Genomic DNA, 23,609 nt, shown 5'->3' on the forward strand with positions numbered 1-23,609 from the left:
CAGACCTACACAGCTTTATATCAAGCCAACTTCAGCATCCAAGACAAAGACTAAAACAGTTTAAGGCAAGGAAACAAATACAGCATTTTCCAGGACAGACTTCCATGCCTAAGAAACAGATGCTCAAAATGGCCGAAGACCTAATTTCTTTGATCAGGGGTTCCCATCCCCCTCCTGATAAGAGCCCCAGGCAAGACACTGAATATGATTCCTCTGATCAGGTTTCCATTTCCTCTGACTCCTCTTCAAAACAGGGATACTCTGTTCCTCCCTATGAGGATTCTGATGCTGAAGAATCTATTCCTTCAGCTTTTCCTCTTGAGGATTACTCCTTTGGGGAAACCCTGCATACCATGAGGTAGCATTTCCACTGGGAGAGCCAAGTTATTCAGAATCTAAGATAAGGCTCAGACTTTCTTTTACTACCTCAGCCCAGACCTCTTCCTATTGCACCTGTTCTAGACATTGTAGATGTATTTTCAGAGTCCGGCCTGTCTCCCGACTCTACCTCCTGCACCTGTTAAGCCAGACAGATATTACAGGGTTCCAGATTCTCATAAATTTCTATATAAAAACCCTGCTGCCGACCCAGAAACCTTTTTCTCAGGGTCCCAAAGGGGTTAAAGCCGCTACTGCAAAAAATCCTGTTCCCTCAGAGATTCAAGGGCACTGGACAGATGGGGGAAAAAAGTTTACACTTCTGCTATCTTGGCTGTAAGGGCTTGAAATTGTCAGTTTCATATGCTTAAATATCAGCAATACTTAATGTCTCTGCTAAAACAGAAAATGTTGACAAATTCTGAATGTTCTGAGAGCAAGGAAATGCAGGATTTATTGCATGTAGCTGAACAAGTGGGAAAGCATACTTTGCAATGTAGTTATCATTCACTGGAGGCCTCTTGCAGGGCCACTGTAACAGGTTCTGTGATTAGAAGGCATGCTTGGTTAAAGGAACAGACTCTGCCTGATCATGTTAAAGCAAAATTATTGGAAGCTCCATTACAGCATGATACTTTGTTTGGTGTTAAGGCAGAAGAGGTGTTGAAGAAAATGGAGGATAAAGCTAAATCTATGCAGACAGTAAAGGATTTCTTACAGGTACAGCCACCCAGATTTAGCAGGAACTGGCCTTCTAAGAATTGGTCCTTTCCTGTGTCAGACAGGCCACAAAGAGGCAGATACAGACTCCCTAGAGGCAGACAACAGCCCCAGGGCTCATACTGGCCCAAACAATGGGGTGCTTCTACCTCTAAAAGCAGAGAAGACAAATTACAGCCATTTAGGAAACAGTCCCAATGACTTCCCTCTGCCAGTGCCAAGCATTTATCTTTTGGCAGCACCCTTAGGGGGAAAGCTAGCACTTTTTTCACAAAATTGGCACATGATCACCCAGGACAAATGGGTCTTAAGTATAGTCTCTCAGGGCTACAGGTTCCACTTTCACACCCTTCCAAAGGCAAAAGGTATGCCAGACCTGCCACACAATCAATGGGCAGAGGCACAAAAACAAGTTTCATCCCTCATGGACATGAATGCTATTCAGCCAGTGCCACAACAAGAACAGGGACAAGGATTTTACTCAACTTTTCTTGGTACCAAGAAAGGACAAAGCATGGAGATCAATTCTGGACCTGTCTATTCTAAATACTTTTCTGGACGTTCCGAAATTCAAAATGTTGAATCTGTAGCAGCTTCTACCCATGCTGGGCAAGAAGGCTTGGCTTGTAACTTTGGACCTCAAAGAGGAATACCTGCATGTCCCAGTCAGACAATCTTGCAGAAGATACCTCAGATTCATAGCTGGCTCAATGCACTACCAATTCTCTGCACTGCCCTTAGGCTTATCTACTGCGCCCAGGGTCTTCACAAAATGCCTGGCACCAGTAATTGCATTTTGCAGACAAAGAGGAATTCAAATATATCCCTACTTGGACGGCTGCCTTATTCAAGCAGAGACCAAAGACATTCTACTAAAGCATCTGGCGTTTGTAAAAAAGATTACTAATTTGCCTAGGGTACACAGTAAACGAAAAGAAATCAAAACTAGTACCCTCTCGAGATAATATTCCTGGGTGCAAGCTTAAATACAACTTCCCAGATGACTTATCTCACTCCAGACAAACAAAGGCAACTGACTTCTTACTTCGAAAGCATGGCAATAAAGACCCAGTTATCTGCAAGAAAAATTCTGCAGGCTCTGGGCTACATGGCATCCTGCATTCTGCATTCTGCTAATTCGATATGCAAGATTGCATATGAGGAAACTACAATAGTATCTAAAAAGTGTTTGGACTCAACATTGCCACAGCCTGGAATCATTAATTTCCCTCATTCCCTGCCTGCAACAGGAGTTTCGATGGTGGGCACAGGCCTGTCACCACAACACGGGACAGCCATTCACTTTACCCACAGCCAGGCAAACACTAACAGATGCATCCAGATTATGCCTGGGGGGGGGGCCACATGGCAGGAAAATGTATTCAGGGCACATGGCCCGCAAGCCAAAGGCATCTTCACATCAATCAAAAAGAGATGCTAGCTGTACAAAATGCCCTGACAGCCTTCAAGGACCTACTTCATCCAGGACAGCTGCTGATAAAGACGGACAACACCACAGTCATGTGGTACATAAACAAGCAGGGGGGCAGACACTCCTACCCCCTCTGCAGATAAGCTATGATTTTGTGGAACACCGCATTGAATTACCAAGTGCACCTGCAAGCACAATTCCTGCCAGGAAAAACAAATGCTCTGGCAGACTGACTAAGCATAAACGTCATGGACCCTCATGAGTGGAAACTAGATCCACACATCTTCAACATAACAAGGAAATGGGGATGCCCAGGCATAGATCTTTTTGCCTCCCCTCACAACTGCCAACTTCAGAGATTCTGCACAAGGACTTATCACAAACAAGCATGGAAAGTGGATGCTTTGTCATTCAGGTGGAACAACCTTACAGTATATGCCTTTCCTCCACTGCCTCTCCTCCCCAAGGTACTCCTAAAGGTCAGACAACAGAAGCCACAAATTAAATTATACGGATTGCCCCGGATTGGCCATGCCAACACTGGTACCTAATCTTAAGGAACTTGTCTCAAGGGCCAGCCTGGACATTGCCTCAAAGTCCTAATTTACTGACCCAACAGAACAATCAGATCCTGCACAGCCAACTCAGAACCCTAAATCTAGCTGCATGGCAGATAGTGTAACTTTTCAGAATACACTTCTCTCTAAAGCGGTTATAGATGTTATTTTCGGAGGCCAGGTGGCCCAGCACCAGAAAATCTTGTGCAGAAAAATGGAAGAGATTCTATGCTTGGAACCAGGCACAAGGAACTGACACGCTTGTTCCAAATATTCCTCAGATTTTACAATATCTAACTGAGATGCTGGACAAAGGCCTATCCTTCTCATCAATTAAGATCCATGCCTCTGCCATTTCAGCTCATTACAATATGGACCCACCTATTTTTTCACATCCATTACTTGGGCAGTACCTCAGCGGGGCCAAAAACATAAGACCTCCAAGGAGAGCACCAATACCTGCATGGGACCTCAATTTTGTCTTGGAAAAACTCGCACTGCCTCCTTTTGAGCCAGCCAATACAGCCGAGATAAAATTCTTATGGAAAACAGCTCTGCTCTTGGCAATAACTTCAGCAAGAAGAGTCTCAAGTTACAGGCATTAATGGCTGTGGAACCTTTTGTTATCTTCCATCCAGACAGTATTTTTCTAACGACAAACCCAACATTTATGCCTAAGGTAGTGTCCATTGTGGCTCTTAACCAAACCATTCATTTGCCTACTTTTTACCCAAACCCACAGAATAAAGGGGAGAGACTTCTGCATTCTTTGGACATACATAGACAGCTACGCTTCTACTTGGACAAAACTAAAGCTTTCAGAAAGACTGAGCAACTTTTAGTGGCATATGCTGCAGGATCACAAGGAAAGGCTATCTCAATGCAGACCATTTCAAAATGGAAGGACACTGCATTCGTTTCTGCTATTCACAACATGGCAAATCAGTGCCTAAGGGCATTAGACCACATTCTACCAGGGCAGCAGCCACCTCAGCAGCCTTCCTCACAGTACCACCAACCAAGGATATTTTGGAGGCTGCAACTTGGACTTCAGTGCACACTTTTACTAAGGACTACCACTTACCTCTTTACTCTACTCTAAATCCAGAGCAGGCTTTGCCACTGCAGTTCTGCAGGGCCTTGTAGCCTTTCCTAATTCTATTTAGACCCAGCCGCCCAACCTCAGTTTTGGGATTTAACCCAAGCGTAATGACTGCAACAGTGAAACACGAACATAGTACAGTTGTGTACCAATCATAAATGTAGATGTTAGAGTGTATTCACTGTTGCAGTCCAGGGACTTATCTGTACTTCTCTATTCTATACAACCTTTGTGGTGTATTTGCTTGTAGATGAAGGTATTTATTATAGTGCATACTTTTATAAGCAATGTGTTTTAGCGTACCCTTTTGGGGGCACCTGACATCTGGGGCAAGAAAAACTGAAGAAAATGGCTTCGGCTGCATCTTTTATACCCCTGGCGCACTGACTTCAGGGAAGAGGCGACTGCAACCGATGCCGGACCAGGACTTTGGAATTCAGGCCAACTGTGGGTAGCCTGCCAGCAGGATTACTCAAGTGTAATGACTGCAACAGTGAATACACTCTAACATCTCCATTTATGGTAGGTACACAACTGTACTTTTGCCATCCAGTTGTCCATGAATTGGGTTACGGAGAAGCCTGTTCCATAGATGAGGTAGTCTCTTCTCTCTAGCAAAACTTTCCTGTGATCTAAATAAGACCCCAAGTCTTTAGAACGGGTAGTCTTGGTGCAGTTTGTTTTGTGGAGATGCAGGAGGCCCATCAGAGTGGGAATCTGACAATGCCTTGCATGCCAGGCATAGATCTCCCCTCAAAAGCATGTAGGAGACAGAATACAGGGATAGGACCTCGAGGTGCTTTGCATAGGATGTTTTACTTGCGCCCTGTATTCTTTTAGTGCGGAACCTCTGGATGTTAGTTATTTGATATGCCTGGTTAGATACATACTGATGCCAAAATCATGGCCTCAAGCTAATCGCAAAAAATGTGTATACCATTTGGCAGAAACACTGCCCCTAGTGATTACTACATCAATGGCAAACCCTTAAACACACAACCTGATGTGAGAGACCAGGGTAATCAGGTTGATTAATCTCGGATTCGACCTTCATGTAGCGGCAATGGACAGAAAAGCCTTTTACTTGGTTTATCTCACAAGTAAAGGGATTGCATCCAGAAAAAGTTATTACCTCTCTCTACTCCCTAATTAGACCAATAATTGAGTGTAATCCCCCATTTGGTGTGTAGCTCTTCAAACATCTGCACCAGCTGGAAAGGCCACAGAAATGCTTCACAAAGAGAATCCTTAGCCTCCAACACCTGTCCTATATGGACAGGCTGAAATCATTATCACTCTATCAGACCGATTACCCTGAGGTGATGCGTGCCTCGCCTACAAGGCAATCTCAGACCCTGCCCTATTAGAGATGCTCCATATCCGTAAGTCTAACTCCCGCGCATTACCCACTCAAAAGGCCTGAATCTAATATGCGACATCAACAAAACCTGCTGGAGAGACAGGTTTGTCTCCCAGAGGCTGCCTCGTCTCTGGAGTAGAGTTTCCATACACGTCAAACAGAATACCTCAATGACCCTCTTCAAGCGCAACCTTGATGAGTAGATGGGAAACCACAAGTTTGTCCTAGGAGTTCCATCTGTGTCCCTCAATGACAGGGGCGACAAGTGCTGACTGAAGTTTCTTTTTGGGTATAAACTCTTGGCTAGGCTTGTAAGGGCCCTAGGGCCATTAGCATAGTAACCACTTATGAAGAACAGAAGCCAAAAGAATTCTAAATGTGTTGTGAAATAAATAAATGGTATTAAAAAGGTGCAAAGAGCAGTGTGTTCAGCAAAATTCTTTTTGACAACTGTAGAAGTCAGTGTACTCGTAGCCTTTTCATTAGTACTGTAGTATGCCTTTTTACTTATTTGCATATGTTTACTGGAATAGCCCAGCTGGGCACAAGGCCCTTTTAAAGTGGCGGCCCAGGGAGAAAAGCTTTACAATTTGTGTACATCAAGTTTACAAAAGGGTACAGTAAGAGGAGTGGAAGTCTAATAAAAACATAAACAACTGTAACCATCAGTTAATGGTTAGAAGGCCAAATGTGCATGTTATGGTAATGAGTAGATAGTCTTGACAGTTAAACCAAAGCGATAAGAAGTATAATGTCTGCAACTTATTCTCTCCAAGTTTGCACTGTAACTTAGAATGGGTGGAGCCCAAGCCTTTTGACAGAATCAAATTATGTCCTCCCATTATAAACAAATGTTCATATCTCTGGAACCATAGGGTTATATAAACGGCAAACCATTCAGCACAAACTGTATTATAGTGGTAGTATTCTTTAGGTTATAGGTCTTAAACTGAATTTTCTAAGTCACAGTAACTACAGTGGAAATAGTGTACACACCCCTGTTAAAATGCCAGGTTTTTGTGATGTAAAAAGAGACAACAGTAAATAATTTCAAAACTTTTCCCACCTTTAATGTGACCTATAACCTGTACAAAATGAAAAACAAGAATCTGTTAGGGGAAAAAATAAAAAAAGTACAATAAGCTGGTTGCATAAGTGTGCACACCCTTGCACAAATACTTTATTGAAGATGAAGTATTTAGGAGTCTGGATTAAAGCTGCTTCTGTTTATGGATACTAAGTATATGTGGGAAGAGACTAAACAAAAAATACAAAAACTGAGATACTGGAAGCTGTTGCTTATTGATATGGATGATGAGATGCAAGCAGTGAAAATGTTTTAGTCCCGTTAGTTTTTTTTATATGCAGGTCAAGCTTATTTTTATCAACCAGAGAAGTGGACAGTAATTAAGAGTTGAAGGAATATATCTGGGGGGGGGAGGGGGAGGGCGCAAGTTAAGTGGGGTAAGTTGGTCCTCTCAATAGAACAAGGTGGTTTGAGGATTACTTGATTTTAAAGGGATATTTTAGAACTGCTCCGTCAATGCTTGTATAATAAAGTAGAAGGTAATAATTCAAAATGGAAAGGAATTGTAATGAAGTGGGGGGGTCAAGAATCAAGGAGAGAGTGGGAATTTGGATGCAGATACTTATGGAAAATACCACCATACAGAATATTATATTTATAAATATGCAGAAAGTATTCTGAGAACTAAGCCAACACAGGAATGAAGAAAGGAATTTTTGCTGATAGGGATGACTACAAGTATGGGTACAGAAAATAGACAATAGGGGGATGAACTGTACTAAAGAAAACTGTCACAGGAACCCATGTATTGAGAACAAATAACTAGTGAGGGAAGGGAAATAGTGGAATGAGGCCAAGACTAAGTTTGGACTGCACATTTTTAGACTGCCTTCCTTATCAGGAATTGATCTCTGAGTGTAGGCAAAGAGATGGTGATAGGAGATTGAGTGCCTGGTAGAGTTTTTAGTCTAATCTAGAACGAAGCTTTGGTTAAAATGGGTAAATTAGTAAGACATATAAAATGTTGCGTGATAATTTAGAAAATTTTGGGAAGACTGGAAAAGCAGTGTACAAGGAAACAATGAGATGACATGTGTATGACTCCCAAGTATGCAACAAAGTCTAGAAAGTTTAGGATTTTTGCATGGAAGTATTTGCATGGGTATTTTTTATACCCCAAGCGGGGTCCAAGGAATTTTTCGAGTAGATTGTAAATGTTGGATGTGTGATGGGGAAGAAAGAGGTAACTAGGAACATATTTTTTGGGAGTGTAATCCGTTGGCAAATTTAATTCCCTAGAGAGTACTGTCAGAAATATTGGGTGAGCAAATGGCATTAAGTAAGGAAATGATTTTTGAGCTGGGACACAGGATCTGAATTGCCACAACATAGTAAAGCTTTGTTAAGTTTAATTCTGTTTGAGAAGTGATTACTAGAAAATGGAGATCAAAATCTAAACCAACTGTACTTGAAGTATTGAATATTGTAAAAGAGGTGAAAGAATTAAGAGGGATCTTTAGAAAAGGGAAGGAGCAAGTTGCGTAGAGATAAAATGAAATTTGTGGGAAGATGCATGCTGAATAATGTTCAGGAAGAGTGAGGTTTGAGAAGGCAGGCATTGAACAGTTTATGTAATTTTGGAATGAGAGAGAGAAAATGTGTGTAATATGTGTACATGGAAAAACATGGTAATGTGGTTTGTTTTTCTATGCAGGTTTGCCTATGTCTTAAAAATGATACAATAAAAGCATTTAAAAAAATGATGGTGAGTTATGGGAAACCTGACATTCCTTGGGGTATTCATATTGGTATGGAGAGGGAGGCATGTCTCAGATGAGTCAGATTTAAGCTTTTTAGTATGTGTTCACGATTGTGAACAGTACAGAGGTATGAAACTAGCTACACCGCATGAAGGTGCTAGTGAGGGTGACAAACAAATGTACATAGAAGGTAAGATGGGAGATGAGCAGCTCAGATTTGCATCAGGGTGCAGCAAAACGGGTAACCGAGAAGAAGCTTGAGATGAGGAGAGTCTAACTGGGCATTGCAAGACTTGGAGAAAGCTGGTTTGAGCAGTTTTGCAGTGGTTCAAAGTCAGGGAAGCATTGCTAAAATTAGTGTAGGCTGTGTATAAGGACCCAAAGGCACAAGCACAATGTCCAGACTCAGAAAATTCCCCAGTGGGCGTACATTCGAGTTCAGCTTGGAGTCCCACTGCTGTTGATACTGGTAATGGACTACAGTTATTAAATGGGTCAGAAAGGGACAGATCAACAAAGATGCTGTATGCAGATGATGCAACATTGCAAGCAGACTTTGAACAAGATTTTTAGCTAATGGAATGTCAAACTCGAACACTTGGAATAAAAGACTACAAAACCTGTCCATTTTTATGGCAGCAAATTGGGTAAATCAGTCTTGAAAATTGAGATACAAGGAAAAATAATGCAACAGTTTTATAGCTTTAGGTATTTGGGAGGGGTGGTTGAGGCAAAAGGAAGTCTGAGTATGGAGGTCAAAGGTAGAATCTGATACGCTGCAACCAACTGATAGAGCGAGACAAGGGTGAATATGCGAAAGAATTGGTATGACCAGTACTACTGTATGGTATAGAAACCAAATTTGCAGATGACTGCAAACGAGGAGCTGTAATTGAAACTCCTAACGATGTGGACATCCTACAAAAGGGCCTCACTGAGACAGATGCCTGGTGTCAAAGACATGGTCTCAAGCTCAGTGCCAAAAAGTGCATTGTCATCCCCTTTGGTAAAAATTCTGTACCCATGAACTACCACATAGGCGGTAGTCTACTTAACACCGAAAGTGTGATGAGACCTTCGGACACAGGTGGACAGTAGTCTCTCCTTTGATAATCACATTGCCAAAGTGGTCAGGAAATCCTTCTACGTGGCACACGTCATCACAAAAGGTTTCTCATCCAGAAAGAGGTCATTGTTCCCCTCTACTATCACTCATTAGACCCATTATAGAGTACAACGCCCCTTTTGGTATGTACCTCACAAGACATCTGCAACAACTGGAAAGGCCGCAAAAAAATACCTCACAAAGAGGATTACTGGCCTCGAACAGATGCCTTACGCAGACCGTCTCAAAAAACTCCAGCTTTACTCCGTCGCATATCACCTACTCCAGAGGCGATCACTGCCTAACATACAAAGCTATGTCAAACCCAGAGCTGTTGGACATGCTCCACTTAAAGAAATCCCAATCCTTCCAAGCTACACGCTCTAGGGACCTAAACCTTGTCACCACAATAAACAGAACATGCTGGAGGGATAGATTCCTGTCCCAGAGTCTTCCCAAACTCTGGAACAGACTACCTATCTATGTCAAACAGAGCTCCTCATTAGCACTCTTCAAGAAAAATCTTGATTGGATGGGTAATAGGAAATTCACCCCAGGGATCACTTCTGTGGTTCTGCTTGACAGGGGCACAGGAAAATAATTTTCTTGGGTGGCGAAAGCCAGTGTACATTTTTGGCTAGGCTTGTATAGGCCCTAGGGCCAATAGCCTAGTACCTACCTATGAACCAGAGGAAGCTAGAGTTGAGTTGATTGGAAGATGACCCTGAAACGGGTGGTAGGATGCATATTCTGGGTCGGACAAAAATGACGGCTGAGCAAAAGCTAAAGTAGCTCCACTTGCAGTAAAGGTCAAAGAACAGGTTACAGTAGTTTGGGCACATGTGCAGAAAGGCAGAAGATGAGTTGGTGACATTTTTGGAGAGAGAGGAAGAAGGCAAAAGGAAATGGGGGCTTTCAGCCCAGTAATGGATTGTATGTGAGAATACCTGCAACAGTTAGGCATGACCTGTGAAGGTAGGAAAGTGACTGAATCCAGAGAAGTGGTTACAGTTAACATGACACCTTTACTCCACCTAGAAGACTTGAATGGGGGGGGGGGTGTGATGGTGATTTCAGGTACTGCATGAATCTTGTCCACCCTTCCATGCAACCTTTTGGCTTCTCCTAGTAATGGTTTTAGCATAACACATGAATTTTTAGGTATACGAGTATATTGGGTTGGGCTGTTATAACTTTTCTTAGTAGCATTCCTGTGCCAGGTATAATATCTGACTTTGCTTTTGATCACCTGAAAGTGGTCATGGTGTGGGTAATACCAAAATGAAAAAGTTAGTGGTTCTCTACTCCAGGAATGTGGGTGAGTTTGATCCTTTAAACTTTAATTATGTAGTGTTATAGCCAGGCACTTGTAAGATGTACCCCTTATGTCCATTGCTGCACTATGTTTTGTTGCTGAGGCCTTAATAACATGTAAAGTATCACTCTACAGATAAGATGATGTGTGAAAATGACCAACATGGCCTAGATCACTTTACACAGCAAAGCTGTAGTGCCCCATAGAACTGTGGACTGTGTCTCAGCTGTCTAAGTGATCTTGGAAACTTTGTAAAGTGAGAGAATAAGTAATTCAGTACTCTGTCGAAATAAATTTGGGTACAACAGCTCCTGTGTGTTAACGGTCCGTAAGTGTCCTTCCTTATAACTGTTGCAGTGTTTAGTCTTTGGGTATCCTGCTGAGGATAGACAAACATCTGGCAAGTTTACCAAACCCATTACACTTTCCAGACATTGCCAGAAGTATGTCATACTTGCAAGGCATAATGTACATATGTGAAGATTAATGTCTCATCCTGTGATCAACTTTGCTGTTGGTCTGAATGACCCAATTAAATTCGGTCTACAAGCCATTCACCAAGTTGGTTCAGCTGCTGATTCATCTTAAGATAAATGTCTCATTCGAGTAGTTTCCTTTTCTTTTTTGCTTTAGTTTACATATCCAGGAGGGGAAAATGTGTGTGGGGGACAGATTCCCCATAAATAGAGTCTTTTTTGTTTTGATGTTACTCACCATTATATGTAGTATGAGATTTGTCCCCAAGACACTCCACAGTTGTCTGTTGTCTCTTTCCATTTATTTGGAGAACCAGCAGATGAAGCTTTTGGCTCGGGGTACTATGGCTGAATCCACCAGCCCTGATGTTCAGCTGCCATTTAAGAAAGCCAAAAATGCATGTACTGACTCTGCTGCTGTCTAGCCTCCACCGAATGTTTCAAATTGGTTGGATGAGCCCGAAGACTGTCCAGTGCCAAGATCTGCTCTCTCTGACGTGACCAAGTTGGAGACTGACACAGCTGTCTACCCGCATGTCCACTGAGGCTGCAGATGTGGAGGGGGATCCATGGCTGATTATACCGGAGGGGCCTCAGGGGTTTCTCCAAACACTTGTTAAGAAAGAGGTGCCCGGTACCCTTATTGAATCTAGGCAGGGGTCTAAACCTCCTAGATTTGTTAAAGCTGTTCCTTTAAAACAAGAAGCATAAGGATTCCTCACAAAAAATGGCAGGATTTTACTCTTGGGGGAGGGGCTATTTGTTTTTTGGCTCTTAAGCCCCCTCCAGGATCATCTGTTCTTGCTTCTGTTCCCTGCTCTTTCTGAGCTTCCTAGGGACTCTTCATCTGAAGAGTTAGACATAGTCATTGGCTTACTGTTCTCAGATCCACTGTGTTCTTGCCTTGGGGTCTGAAGAAGAGGATTCACTTTCTCTGATATGGTGGTTTGTACGATGGAACATTTTAATTAGGATTGTTCCCGGATTTCTGATATTCAACAAGTTATTATGGACTCTTGCAAATGTTCCTCATCCTTCTGCAGTCCTTCCGATCCTGGATGTCCTTTTTCATACTTTAACTGCAGCTTCTCAGGCCCTTGATTCTCAACCATCTTGCCCATAAGAAGCCAGACAAGTTCTGCAAAGTCCCTGAAGCTCAAATGTTTTTGTATAAAAAGCCCTTACTCTGATCTGTCATTTTTGTGGCCACTTTTTTTTTAAACCATCCAAGTTGATATACTCTTCTAAGCTTTCTCCTTCTAATAAGGACAGCAGTGCCATGGTTAGGTATGGTAAAAAGTATATACTTTAGCTACCTTAGCTTTCAAAGCTTTTACTTACCAGACTCAAATGACTAGGTATGTCCTGGCTCTTCTCTCTAAACTTGGGTGCATTCTGGCTGATGCGCTTGATTCAGAGTGTAAGGAGCTCTGCCTCTGAGGTGGCTCACCATTCCATTACATGCAGTTATGCTGCTGATTCCTCTTCTAGGGCAGCTGGTTGTGGATCTCTAACGTGTAGATATTTTTGTTTGTGCTTCAAGGCTTTGCCTAAAGACAGCAAGACCAAATTATTAGATTCTCTTAGACAAGCAGAATCTCTTTGGTACTGCTGCTGCTAAATTAAGACCCTTCAGGATAAAGGGTAATGTTATGCAGGATCTAAAAGCATCTGATGTCCACTTCATTCTTCATCAATGATGGGTCCCTGGATCCAGTCTCTGATCAGACTCTGCCACTTAACAAGATTAATGACCTGAGCCTCGGGCTCCTCCCTCTCCCATAATGCTCACGTCTCCCCTAACTCCTCAGATCCTGTTTGTCTCCTTCTAGCACAGACACTATTCCATTGTCTCAAGCAGATTAGTGTGTATTCCTTTTCTTTGGTCAACATTTCTATCTAGTTTCTCTAAATTGCTGATGGATTCTTCTATCTTACCTAATCTTTCCTTCTGTTTAGTTTGTAAGTTAGTAGCGCAAGGTAGTAGGTTAGATTTTTGCAGGTATTTGGGTTTCACCTCTCCCTGTCCTACATGCTTAACGTCTCTGTAAGCTGTCCTTGGGTCCTTTTTTTGGGCTGCTCTTTCCTATTACTTTCCCTGTATCTTTGCTTTGTAGTTCTCTTTTTAGTCTAAAGAGAGTTGCGTTCTCGTGATTCCATGTGTGTTTCGGCATGTCTGAGAAGCTAACAGGATTTAAAAGATGCATCTCTTGTGGGCACAATTCAGTTGTCATGGGCCCAGGGCACCTAGAGGCATATTGTAGTATTTGTGCAGCCTTTGACCCTCATACCCTGTCTGTTCATAGAAACAAGCTTGATAGTCTCTTACTGGCTTCTGGGGCTCAAACCCTTGTCTCCTCTGTCTCCTTCCTAAGGAGGTGAAGAAGTGTATCTCCTCGGAATCTCTGGGGGCTACGTCCTGTGTGCCAGAGAAGAGACCTATATTGTCAGATCCAGCTACCTCTGATCCTACATAATATCCAGCCTTCATCAGATCCTAAATGTTCTTGGATCCAATGAAACAATGACTGCCTAAGACTGCTCCTCAGATCTAAACTTTATCGGAGCCTAACACATTGGATCAGAGTGCCCCTTCGGATCCATTTGACATAATACAGGTATGCAGCTTACAGTCCCCAAGCAAGTCCTCCTTTGATCCCAAGCCCTCACGCAGCTCAGTCTCTTAGCAAGTCCTCCTTGGGTCCCAAGCCCTCAGATTGATGGTCTCGGAGCCATATGCCAGTTTGGAGCAAATCACTGTCCCAGCTCTGACTGCACTGACCAGCCAGTCTCCTGAAAAATCGTCTCACTCCTCAGCCCCTTCTAGATCCTTTTGGCTATCCCATTTATGTATGGACAGGATGATGTAAAGTTTCATCAAGGCTTAGATACAGCTGGGGATTCTTCGGTCTCCTTCCCATCCTGGATCCATGAGAGCTCCTACTGCCGTAGCACAAATTCCTCTTCCAATTTGACCAATCACTTCTGAACTCCAGGATCTGGAGTACCAGAAGCCATCATATGAGCAGAGGATATACCTTTCCTCGACTCCAGCAGTGTCCCAGACCAGCTTTGCCTTTGCAGCAGAGTGGGTCCCGGACTTAAGATGCTGGTGATGACTCCGTGGGGCTGACCTCGGCTGTGATCTTGTCTGATCCAGCTTTCCTCTTTGGGGCTTTGGCCCCCAACAATTTGGGTCCAGTTTTATCCAAAGGCACTGCCTCTGGGCTTGACTCTGCCTTTCTCTTTTGACGTCTTTGGCACGGGGGGGGTAAAGTTCCCCCAGGTGTGTCTACTTTCAGATAGCAGAGAGGACCTTTCTCCAGGGTTTGAGATGAGTCCCCCCCCCCCCCTTAGATTCTATCCAATTGCCAGCTGATCAGTTTTGGGTGCATTCATCATGTCTGTAGTCAGGCCCTCCAGGAGAGTCTCTAGGCCCATTCCTCTGCAGAGGATTTCCCTTCTCCTTCAGTTACCCAACGGGGAAGTTCCTCTAAAGAGACTTTGCAAGAGGAAGCACTTTGACTCCCCTTTGGAGTCATTGACCAAAGATGATGCTTACTTTGAGGGGAAGGGTCCCTCTATCACCACCTGATGACATCTCCTTCGGCGATATTTTAGAGATCCTAAAACAGAAGGATGGATGGTCATCCCAGCCCCCAGTAGCTTTTGTACTGTCAAGAGTGAAGAATACTGCAACAGTGATGGGGAAGGACATGGTGTAAGATAACAGTAGATGTGCTACTTCTCACTACTGCAGTATTCTGTCCCTCCCTCCAACCCCCCGTTACATTATGTTGCTGGCCTCCTGACGGATTTTTTTTTTATTGTATTCTTTCCTCACCCCCTTTCAGTTCTGATGATCACTCCCATATCATGTATATGTACCTTTCACCTTGCACAATAGGCATGTCTGACATGTGGAGCCTGGAAGGTGTAAAGGCTTTGGTATGCTGGCCAGATGTTCAGCTATCTTTGACAGGATATCCGAAGAGTGAGTACTTCAACAGTGAGAAGTAGGACATGTACTGTTATGGTAAGATCTTGTAGAACTGTTCTTTCTCGAATAGTACTACAAAATACTAGAGCACAAGGATTGTAAGCAAGGAACCAAACTTGTAAAAAAAACACTCCCAGGTAAGAACTGTCCGCTCACCACTAATAGTCCAAGCACAGTGAAGTTTATTCTGCAATTCTTCAACAAAAAATTCAAGATATTTAATTATACAGGTTATCAAGTCAAAGATGCACATTTTACCCTGTTTGAGAAGGGATTTAAATTTGTTCCAGTGAGGAAACCAGGATTAGCACAAGTACTTATTGAACTGAAATTATACACAAGAAAATTAAACTTACAATTCTATTTTAAGCAGACAAAGAATGAAGATAATATGAAGAAGTATTTTGAAGAAAATGTTTGTTTAATCCCCCATTAAACCCAGTGATGGCACATTATGAGAATGTGTATAAAGGAAATTTGTAAAGAATACCAGGGTTATAAGGAAGAATTTTTAACCTGACTAGAGGAGAAAAAATTCTATTAAATGAATTAAGAGAGTCCAAATCAATACGGGTGATGAAGCCGGATAAGGGAGGGAAAATAGTATTAGTAGAAACAATAGATTATATAAACGAGATTACTAATATGTTACAGGATACAGATAAATATTCAATAGCCTCTAGAAATTGTCAATATGGCTCAAGAGATTACAGATGGATTTGGAGGACAGCTTAATGCAGGGAGTTATTAATGAAGAAGTATTTAACTTCCTACAGAATCAATATACTTTTGTTCTGACAGTATTCGGCATACCCAAGATACACAAGGATATTCTTCACCCGCCATACAGATTGATTATAGCTGCCCAAAGTAGTTCAACATACCCACTTGGTGTATTTATAGATAGATTATTGAAAGATATTTTACAGAAGATTGATTATGTGGTAAGATTAATGGGATTTTTTGTAATTCTGATAAAACAGGAAATATTATACAGATTTGTACTGTTTTTTCAACTATTGATGTTGACCTTTTTGGATCTATCCCCCATGAATTGGGACTGGAATTATTCCACAAAGCATTACTGGAATATAGTAATTTGAGTGCTTCTATGATCAATTTTGTCATGCAAATGATGGAATGGGTATTAAAAAAAATTTTTTTTTGTTCGAAGAAGAATATTACAGGCAATTGAAAGGGGTGGCAATTGGGGTCAAGTTGCACCCCCATTTTTGCTAATTTAGTTTTTTGTATGTGGGAGAAGAAATACATCTTTGGTACTGAATCTTCCAAAGATTGGATACTATACACCCATTATTTGAACGACATGTTTATCTTATGGAGTGTAGATTCAGAGAAAGTATTGAAATTTGAGAGTTTTATTAATAATATATGTGAATATTTCCGATTTACACATGCTTACAAAAATGACTATTTTGATGCAAGGTTAACTAAAAATATTAATCCGAACTGTTTTGAATCTACGGTTCATAGGAAACCTACATATTCTAACAGTTTCTTGAGATTTGAAAGCCAACACCCATTCTATATTAAGAGAAATCTTGCAAGAGGCCAGATGATTAGAGGGAAGGGTTAACAAAAGAATTGACTTTGTTGACCCAAATGTTTAGAAATGGGGGATACCCCATGGAATGGATGGAGAAATTCAAAGAAGAGGTTACAATAGGATGGGGTAATAAATTTGTTCCCCTGTTAGGACAAAAACAAGTTGTTAATGTCCCGGATGGTAACCAGATACAAAAATATACACATTCTGTGGTTATAGAATTTAGTTCATTGGGTAGGGAGGTACAAAAAATCCTCACCAAGAACTGGGTGATATTGGAAGGAAATGAAGAGTTTACCCACTTGTTAGGTACACGCCCACTGTTTACAAATAGAGTGGGGAAAAATATGAAATACTTATTAGTGCATAAAAAACGGTTAAGTACATTTAAACCACTAAAATGTGGTAGGTGTAACCAATGTTCACTAATTTTAAATAGTGAATATAAATTAGGAGAAAAGAAACCCACTATTAAGACGGTTGGTGGCAATTGTCAAACGAGGGGTTATATACATTGCTATATGTCAAAGTTGTTTCAACTTCTATGTGTGGAAAACAGAAAGATCCCTTAGACAAAGAATTTATGAACACACACATGCTATGGAAACAAAGAATAAAAACAAAGAATAAAAACAATGCCTTTTTTAAACATTCAGAAATATGTCAGAATTTTACTAGTTTTAAGTTCTGTATACTGGAGATAGTTAAAAGGAATATTAGAGGAGTTGACTGGGGGAATGAGTTGGACACTAGGGAACTGCATTGGCAGTTGACCTTAAATGCGACAGAAGTCCCAGGTATTAATGAGTATTTATCCCTTCGGCCAGTTTTAAAACAGAGAGCTAGAAAATTGTAACTCAAAATGTGAGTTATGTAATTTTTAGCCCCTATATATAGTATTTTTCTAGGTATATATTGTATGTGAATTATTGTTTTGCAAATATATTTTCTGGGTAGATGCTTTTAATGAATTTTAGAGGACTGTTTGTAAATGTTAATTAGATAGTAATTAGGTATACAAGAGTATATAAGAGTTAAGAAGAGGGAAATACGATAGTCTGGAATGGTTACAGACGAAAGCGTTTACTTCACTACTTTTGGGATTGAGTTTCTTCACCTTTGCTGTGAATTTTTTTGTTGAATTGCAGAATAAACTTCATTGTGCTTGGACTATTAGTGGTGAGTGGACAGTTCTTACCTGGGATTGTTTTTTTACAAGTTTGCTTTCTCGAATAGTGTTTGAAAGCTCCTTAAACTTAACTCCCCCTTCTCCCTTCCCTCATTTTAGCATTTTAGCGATTGTGACATTCAAGCATAATTAAGTATGTATTTTTCTTTTTTTTTTTTTTTACTCAGAGCTGTATCGGATGTTTAAAATGAAGATTTTTCATACTGTCATTTTGATTGTTACCTTCACCCAACAGGCTAGCTCAATAGACCTTTACATACGAATTGCTTGGTATCTAAGTTATCCTCACTTGATACTGCAGCTATCAACTCTGCTAGGAACATCAGAACATCAAGCACTGATGTGTAAGGAACCACTTGTAGTATTCCACAAGTAAGTACAGACGTTCCTGGAGTAAAAAGCTGGCTGTGTTAAGGTTCATAGTACTATGAACACTGACACATCTGTCTATCTTAGGGGATCAACATGTAGACCCTTTTGGAGGCAGGTACTTAACATTGGTACATGTTTTCAAAACACAACAAATTGGATATTTAGGGCAAAGCTTGGTTTTGCTAAGGCCATACTACAGGGATTGCTGCAACCCAATCACTCAAATATGATCTCCTTTCCTTCATGTTAAAGATCTAAGAATCCTCTCAGTTGTAAAGATTACTGCTACTGTTTTACTGTCTTATACAGTTGTACTTTGTTAGGCATGTAATCTTTCGATGTTTTGTGGTGAAGACCGCAATCTGTTCAGTGTGAAATTCTGCATTAAGCCAAAATGTGCCAGATATCTGTGGTGGTGTGCCTTGGACAACATATTTTCATGTTTATCAGAGTTTGATTCATCCACTGTTAGGGATTTGCTACCTTTAGCTTTCTCTTAAGTCATGTAATATGTTGCATTATATTAACTGGCACTTTTTTTTCCCTTCTGTTCAGGTGCCTCCCCGTGCGGAAGAAATTACCATTCCAGCTGATGTCACTCCAGAGAGAGTACCAACGCATATAGTAGATTATTCAGGTGTGCTTGGTTGCTGTTTTTCTAAGTGTCATTTGCTGTTTTAATGTGCATTGATGCAGCTTACAATAGACTACTCCTGCCCCCTAACTTTTTTAAAAACATTTTCATAAAGATTCTAGATTTGTAATTGCCGCTTTTCTGTTTGACATTTGCACTCATTCGCTGTCTCTCTCTCTCTCTCTCTCTTATGTCTGTTACATCTCTAAGCTTGCCTTTTTTGGTAAGCTTGTGTCCGTGCAATGCGAGTACTATCCAATAGCAAATGATCTCAAGCATCCATTTCATTCTCTTTCACGTGTGTGCTATAGCACTCAGACGACCCTTCCATCAGTGATCAACTATATTATCATGGCTAGAGACCAGCAATGATTGTTTACTTCTGGATCAGTCAGCAGCTTTTAACACGGTCAGTTATGGCATCTTGATTGAACAAGAGATCTTAATGTGGCTGCTTTTGCATTGTGATAATGAAGTTTGTCTCGTACTTTTCTGGCTATATATAAAAGGTATGGTAAGATATTTACGCTTCTTCTCTATACCCATTTTAACTTGCACAGTGCTTGATCTTGGTTCCTGTTTTGCTCTGTTCATGGTTTACATGTCTCCATTATGAGGACTGGTGGGGGGGGGGGGTGCAGCATACCACTACCATACCGTTAATACCTCTGTGTTCCTCAGAAAGAAGTGCGAAGTGTGTATACCCTTGCTGAAGTGAAGGAGGTTATCCATTCATGGCTTACTTACAATCCTTTGAAATTGCATGTCTCCAAAAAGTAAGGCAGTGGCTGTCCATGCTACCTTACGTTAAAAAGCTACAATTCGCACCCTTTATCTGTAACTGCCTTTTTAAGTATTCTAGTTCCAGCTTCTGTGTTACATGCACACACTAATATTTGGCAGGTTGACCTTTTATATACGGTTGTTGTCATATCCAGTTGAGCCTATGTCCCATCTTACAAAATCCCTTGTTCCACTGAAAGTCCTGTAACAAAAAAAACAAACACACTTCCAATGTTCCCCAAAAACTCACCAAGTTATTATTAACCCAAAACTATGGCTGTTTGCGCTACCTTGAGAGTCCCTTTCTATAATAGCATCATATATGGAGTTAATAAGTCAGTTTCACAACAAGGGTTGTTTTTTTGAGTGAATCTGGGCTGTCAGCTGACACTTTAAAGTACCTACAGCTGTCAAAGCTTCATATTTCCACCCAAGGAACATATCCAGGATCAAATACCCATTACTGCAAGCTGATCTTTTTGATAGCAATTCATATTCTGGGCCTTTCCAGTACTTAATTACTGTAACACCTATCTGGAACTGCCGACAGAGCATGAAAGTCTGTAGCTGGTGCTGAGCTCTCTGGCCAGGCTTCTCACTGATGCTTCGATATAAATGTGTCTTGCAAAGCCTGCTCTGGCTTCCTGTTTTGTTGTAAATTGTTTTTAAAGTCTTCTATGATGTGGGTCCATCTTGCTTGAAGGAGCTTGTATTGCTTTTCCCAGGAGCTGCTGATAGTTCTCCAGGTATATTTAGAAGCAAGTGACATTTACTGCTTTGCCTGTTAAGCTGCTTACCAGTGTACCTGTGGAACCTGATAGCTTCAGGAGTTTCCTGCTTTAGCCAGTTTGGCAAGTCCCTTAAGTCTCATTTGTCATTTGTATGAGCTTATCTTAAATGGTATGTAATGATTCTTTGACATTTTAAATATTAACTTATTTTATCCAGCTGTCTGTGTTTTGGATGATATTTAGGTTCCTTTTTTCTTTTTCCAACTTGCGTTTTTTGTGTTAATTTGTCTTGTTGTATGTGCCATCTTGTATCAATGTTTTGCTTTAAACTCCTAAAATGCTGTGTACCTTGTCTGGGTGCTTGTCCTATCGTAAATGTACGCATTTTCTCTGTATTGACCAAGGAATTGTGTATGCCTGTTTATTTTCTAAATGTACATCTACTATTGGCTTTAAAAGCGTAATATGCAATGTAGTTACTGTTGGAAAGGTATTGCTAGTAATCACTGTCGTCCACATTGCGTTTGCATGTGGACTGGATGCTGAAGGCACGTTTCAGAGTTAGCGGTAATTTTTACGGATCTGTTATGGTCTGATTATCTCTGAAATACAACTACTGTTGCCTTTAAAGGAGCGATATGCAATATTTTTGCTGTTAAATGCGAGAGATGCCATCTTTTTTCTGTTACAAAACTATCGCCAATAACATTCTCTTCCACTTTGCGTTTGCACGTGGATTGTAGCAGAAGGCTTGTTGTAGAGTTGGTAGTAATTTTAAGGCTCTAGTTATGTTCCATAACTGTTTGCTGCGAACGATAATTCTTGGCGTTTAACTCTCTCAACGCAAACGCTTGCACTGAAATAGTGCTGACCTTGTGTGATAGCCCTTGACAGTTGGCTGAAAGAAATAAAACCTGAATATTGCCCTATATTGCTAAAAGAATTTCTTTTATAACAATTAGCAGACAAACTTACCTGTTACAGTTACGAAGCCTCCTCTTCAGGTGAGTACACTTGCATAGAGCTGAAATTAAGGGATTGCTACTGAAGTCTTTAGTAACGTTATCATACTTTAGCGGTGATTATTCTACTGTTATCTGATAACTTATCACTGCCTTTACTATTCCTCTCAAGTATATTGCTAAAAGATTTACTTTCATAACAATTAGCAGACAGACTTACCTGTTACAGTTACGAAGCCTCCTCTTCAGGTGAGTACACTCGCATAGAGCTGAATTTAAGGGAAAGCTACTAAAGTCTTTAGTAACATTATACTTTAGTGGTGATTATTCTACTATTATTTGATAACTTATTGCCTTTACTGTTCCTCTCAAGATTGGATATAGCTTACTGTAGACAATATCCATCTGTTTATCCCTAGCCTACACTAACGCAGCTCATTCCAACCTAGATTTATGTATGTAATTTAGTAGGTTGATGGAACTATAGCTGTGCCTGTACTACTTTACTTTCTCTTCAGTTGCTGTAAGACAATTTAAGGAATGTTATGCCTAGATGTGTTATGTACTGTTCTCTTTTTAGATGATTTAAGACAATGTAACAATTGTTCTGGCTAGTTTATTTAGAACAATTTAGATTACTAAATGTTCATGTGTCTACTACATGTAGTTGCAGCTGTATGCCTGTTTTCTTTTGCCTCCTAATCCGGGTATTACCAATAGGTTCATAGGTTCATACTAGGCTATCTGCCCAAGGGCATTTATAAGCCTAGCCCATAGTTATGTGGCTTTCGCCACCCCTTTAGTTTGAATAAAAACTATGCCTATCATCTCACTATCTTCTCTCCTCCACTTTTACCAGCCTTGTGAACCGGTACACTCCTGTACCTAATACCTGACTTCACCCTCCTGGAAGTGTGTGGAAGCTATTTGAGCTAAGAAATCTCCCACCAGCTCCCCAAGAAGCCAGCTTATTAAGACTGTTAAAGTATGTGCAGCTTTAGATACTAGACCTCATCACCATCATTTCAGGTCTACTAACCTTGCTACACTAGGCAAGTTTTTTTCCCTTTCAGGATATCCAGCAGCCTACAACCCCCTCCCCTCCTATCTCTTTCTGTCCTATTACCAAACGCTCACAGTCAGCCCATATTCTTTGCTTTTTAAACGTAGCCCAACTCCTCTCTCCTTGTAGTCTGCCACCCTTGTATTAGAGTGACCTGCTGCAATTCAGTTACTGGACACTAGGTGGCATCTTAACACTGTAGTTCTGTATCCCTATTCACTACACTTGTTTCTCTACGCACACCCCCTAGCCCTGTTGTTCTTTCTGTTGCTTCCCTACACGGATGTCTTCCACCTCCCATTTGTGTCCCTGAGTACTTTTTTTCTTCACCTGAACTCTGACATACATATGCTCCTATGCTAAACTCCTAACTTACCTCTACTTTCTTTTGCTTTCTAACTTGCCTGCTGAATTCTCCCTTTTTACTGATGGTCTTCCCTCGCTGTTCACTCTCTCGTCTGAACCCGCTCCGTTCGCCCTTCGGGCTCACTCCACTCCCCTACCCTGCCCCCAATTCCCACCCGCCCCCAGTGGTCCTACACTTATTCGTCTAGTAGACACACCCCTATCTTCAATCCAATCAAATTAACTCCATAAACCACTCCAAACCTCTAAAGTGTACCACACGCCCACTAATTAACAAATCTAGCTCCTACCCTACTTACCTAATCATACTACCCCTCCCCATCTGTACCCACACTCTACTTCGTATCCCTTTGCTCACTACCCCAATCATTACAATGTGTACAACTTTCTTTCCTTCACAACTTAAATTACTTATCTCCATATCACTTCTATCTTCTCTTGTCACTACGTACCTCTTAACATCCTACAAATACCCACTTAACTCTTCTCTTCCTTTTCCCTCTATACTTCTACATCTATATCTCCTTTCTCTCCCACCTTCTTAAATCTCACCTATCAGCCTTAACTACCCACTAGCTAAATACCACAGACTAGCACACTTCAAATCAAGCAAACTAAAAACTAGGGAAATATTTGACTGTTTACAAACTTCCCCAAGCAAAATGTTATAAACTCATCCACTCACTATTGGACGGAGATATTCATCCTAA

General features: G+C 41.1%; 1 protein-coding gene across 3 annotated transcripts in view; it reads left to right on the plus strand.

Annotated features, from left to right (window-relative positions):
- The window catches only part of RHOT1 (ras homolog family member T1), a 1,470,459-nt gene that overhangs the window by 73,123 nt on the left and 1,373,727 nt on the right, over positions 1-23,609 (plus strand). For all 3 annotated transcript variants that reach the window (XM_044068049.1, XM_044068050.1, XM_044068051.1), the window contains exon 3: positions 18,916-18,997. In XM_044068049.1, coding sequence (XP_043923984.1) covers positions 18,916-18,997 — 82 coding nt within the window. The remainder of the gene's footprint in view (positions 1-18,915; positions 18,998-23,609) is intronic.

This window comes from Protopterus annectens, chromosome 4.part0 (assembly GCF_019279795.1).
Source record: "Protopterus annectens isolate FY-2018-M chromosome 4.part0, PAN1.0, whole genome shotgun sequence".
Classification (NCBI taxonomy): domain Eukaryota; kingdom Metazoa; phylum Chordata; order Ceratodontiformes; family Protopteridae; genus Protopterus; species Protopterus annectens.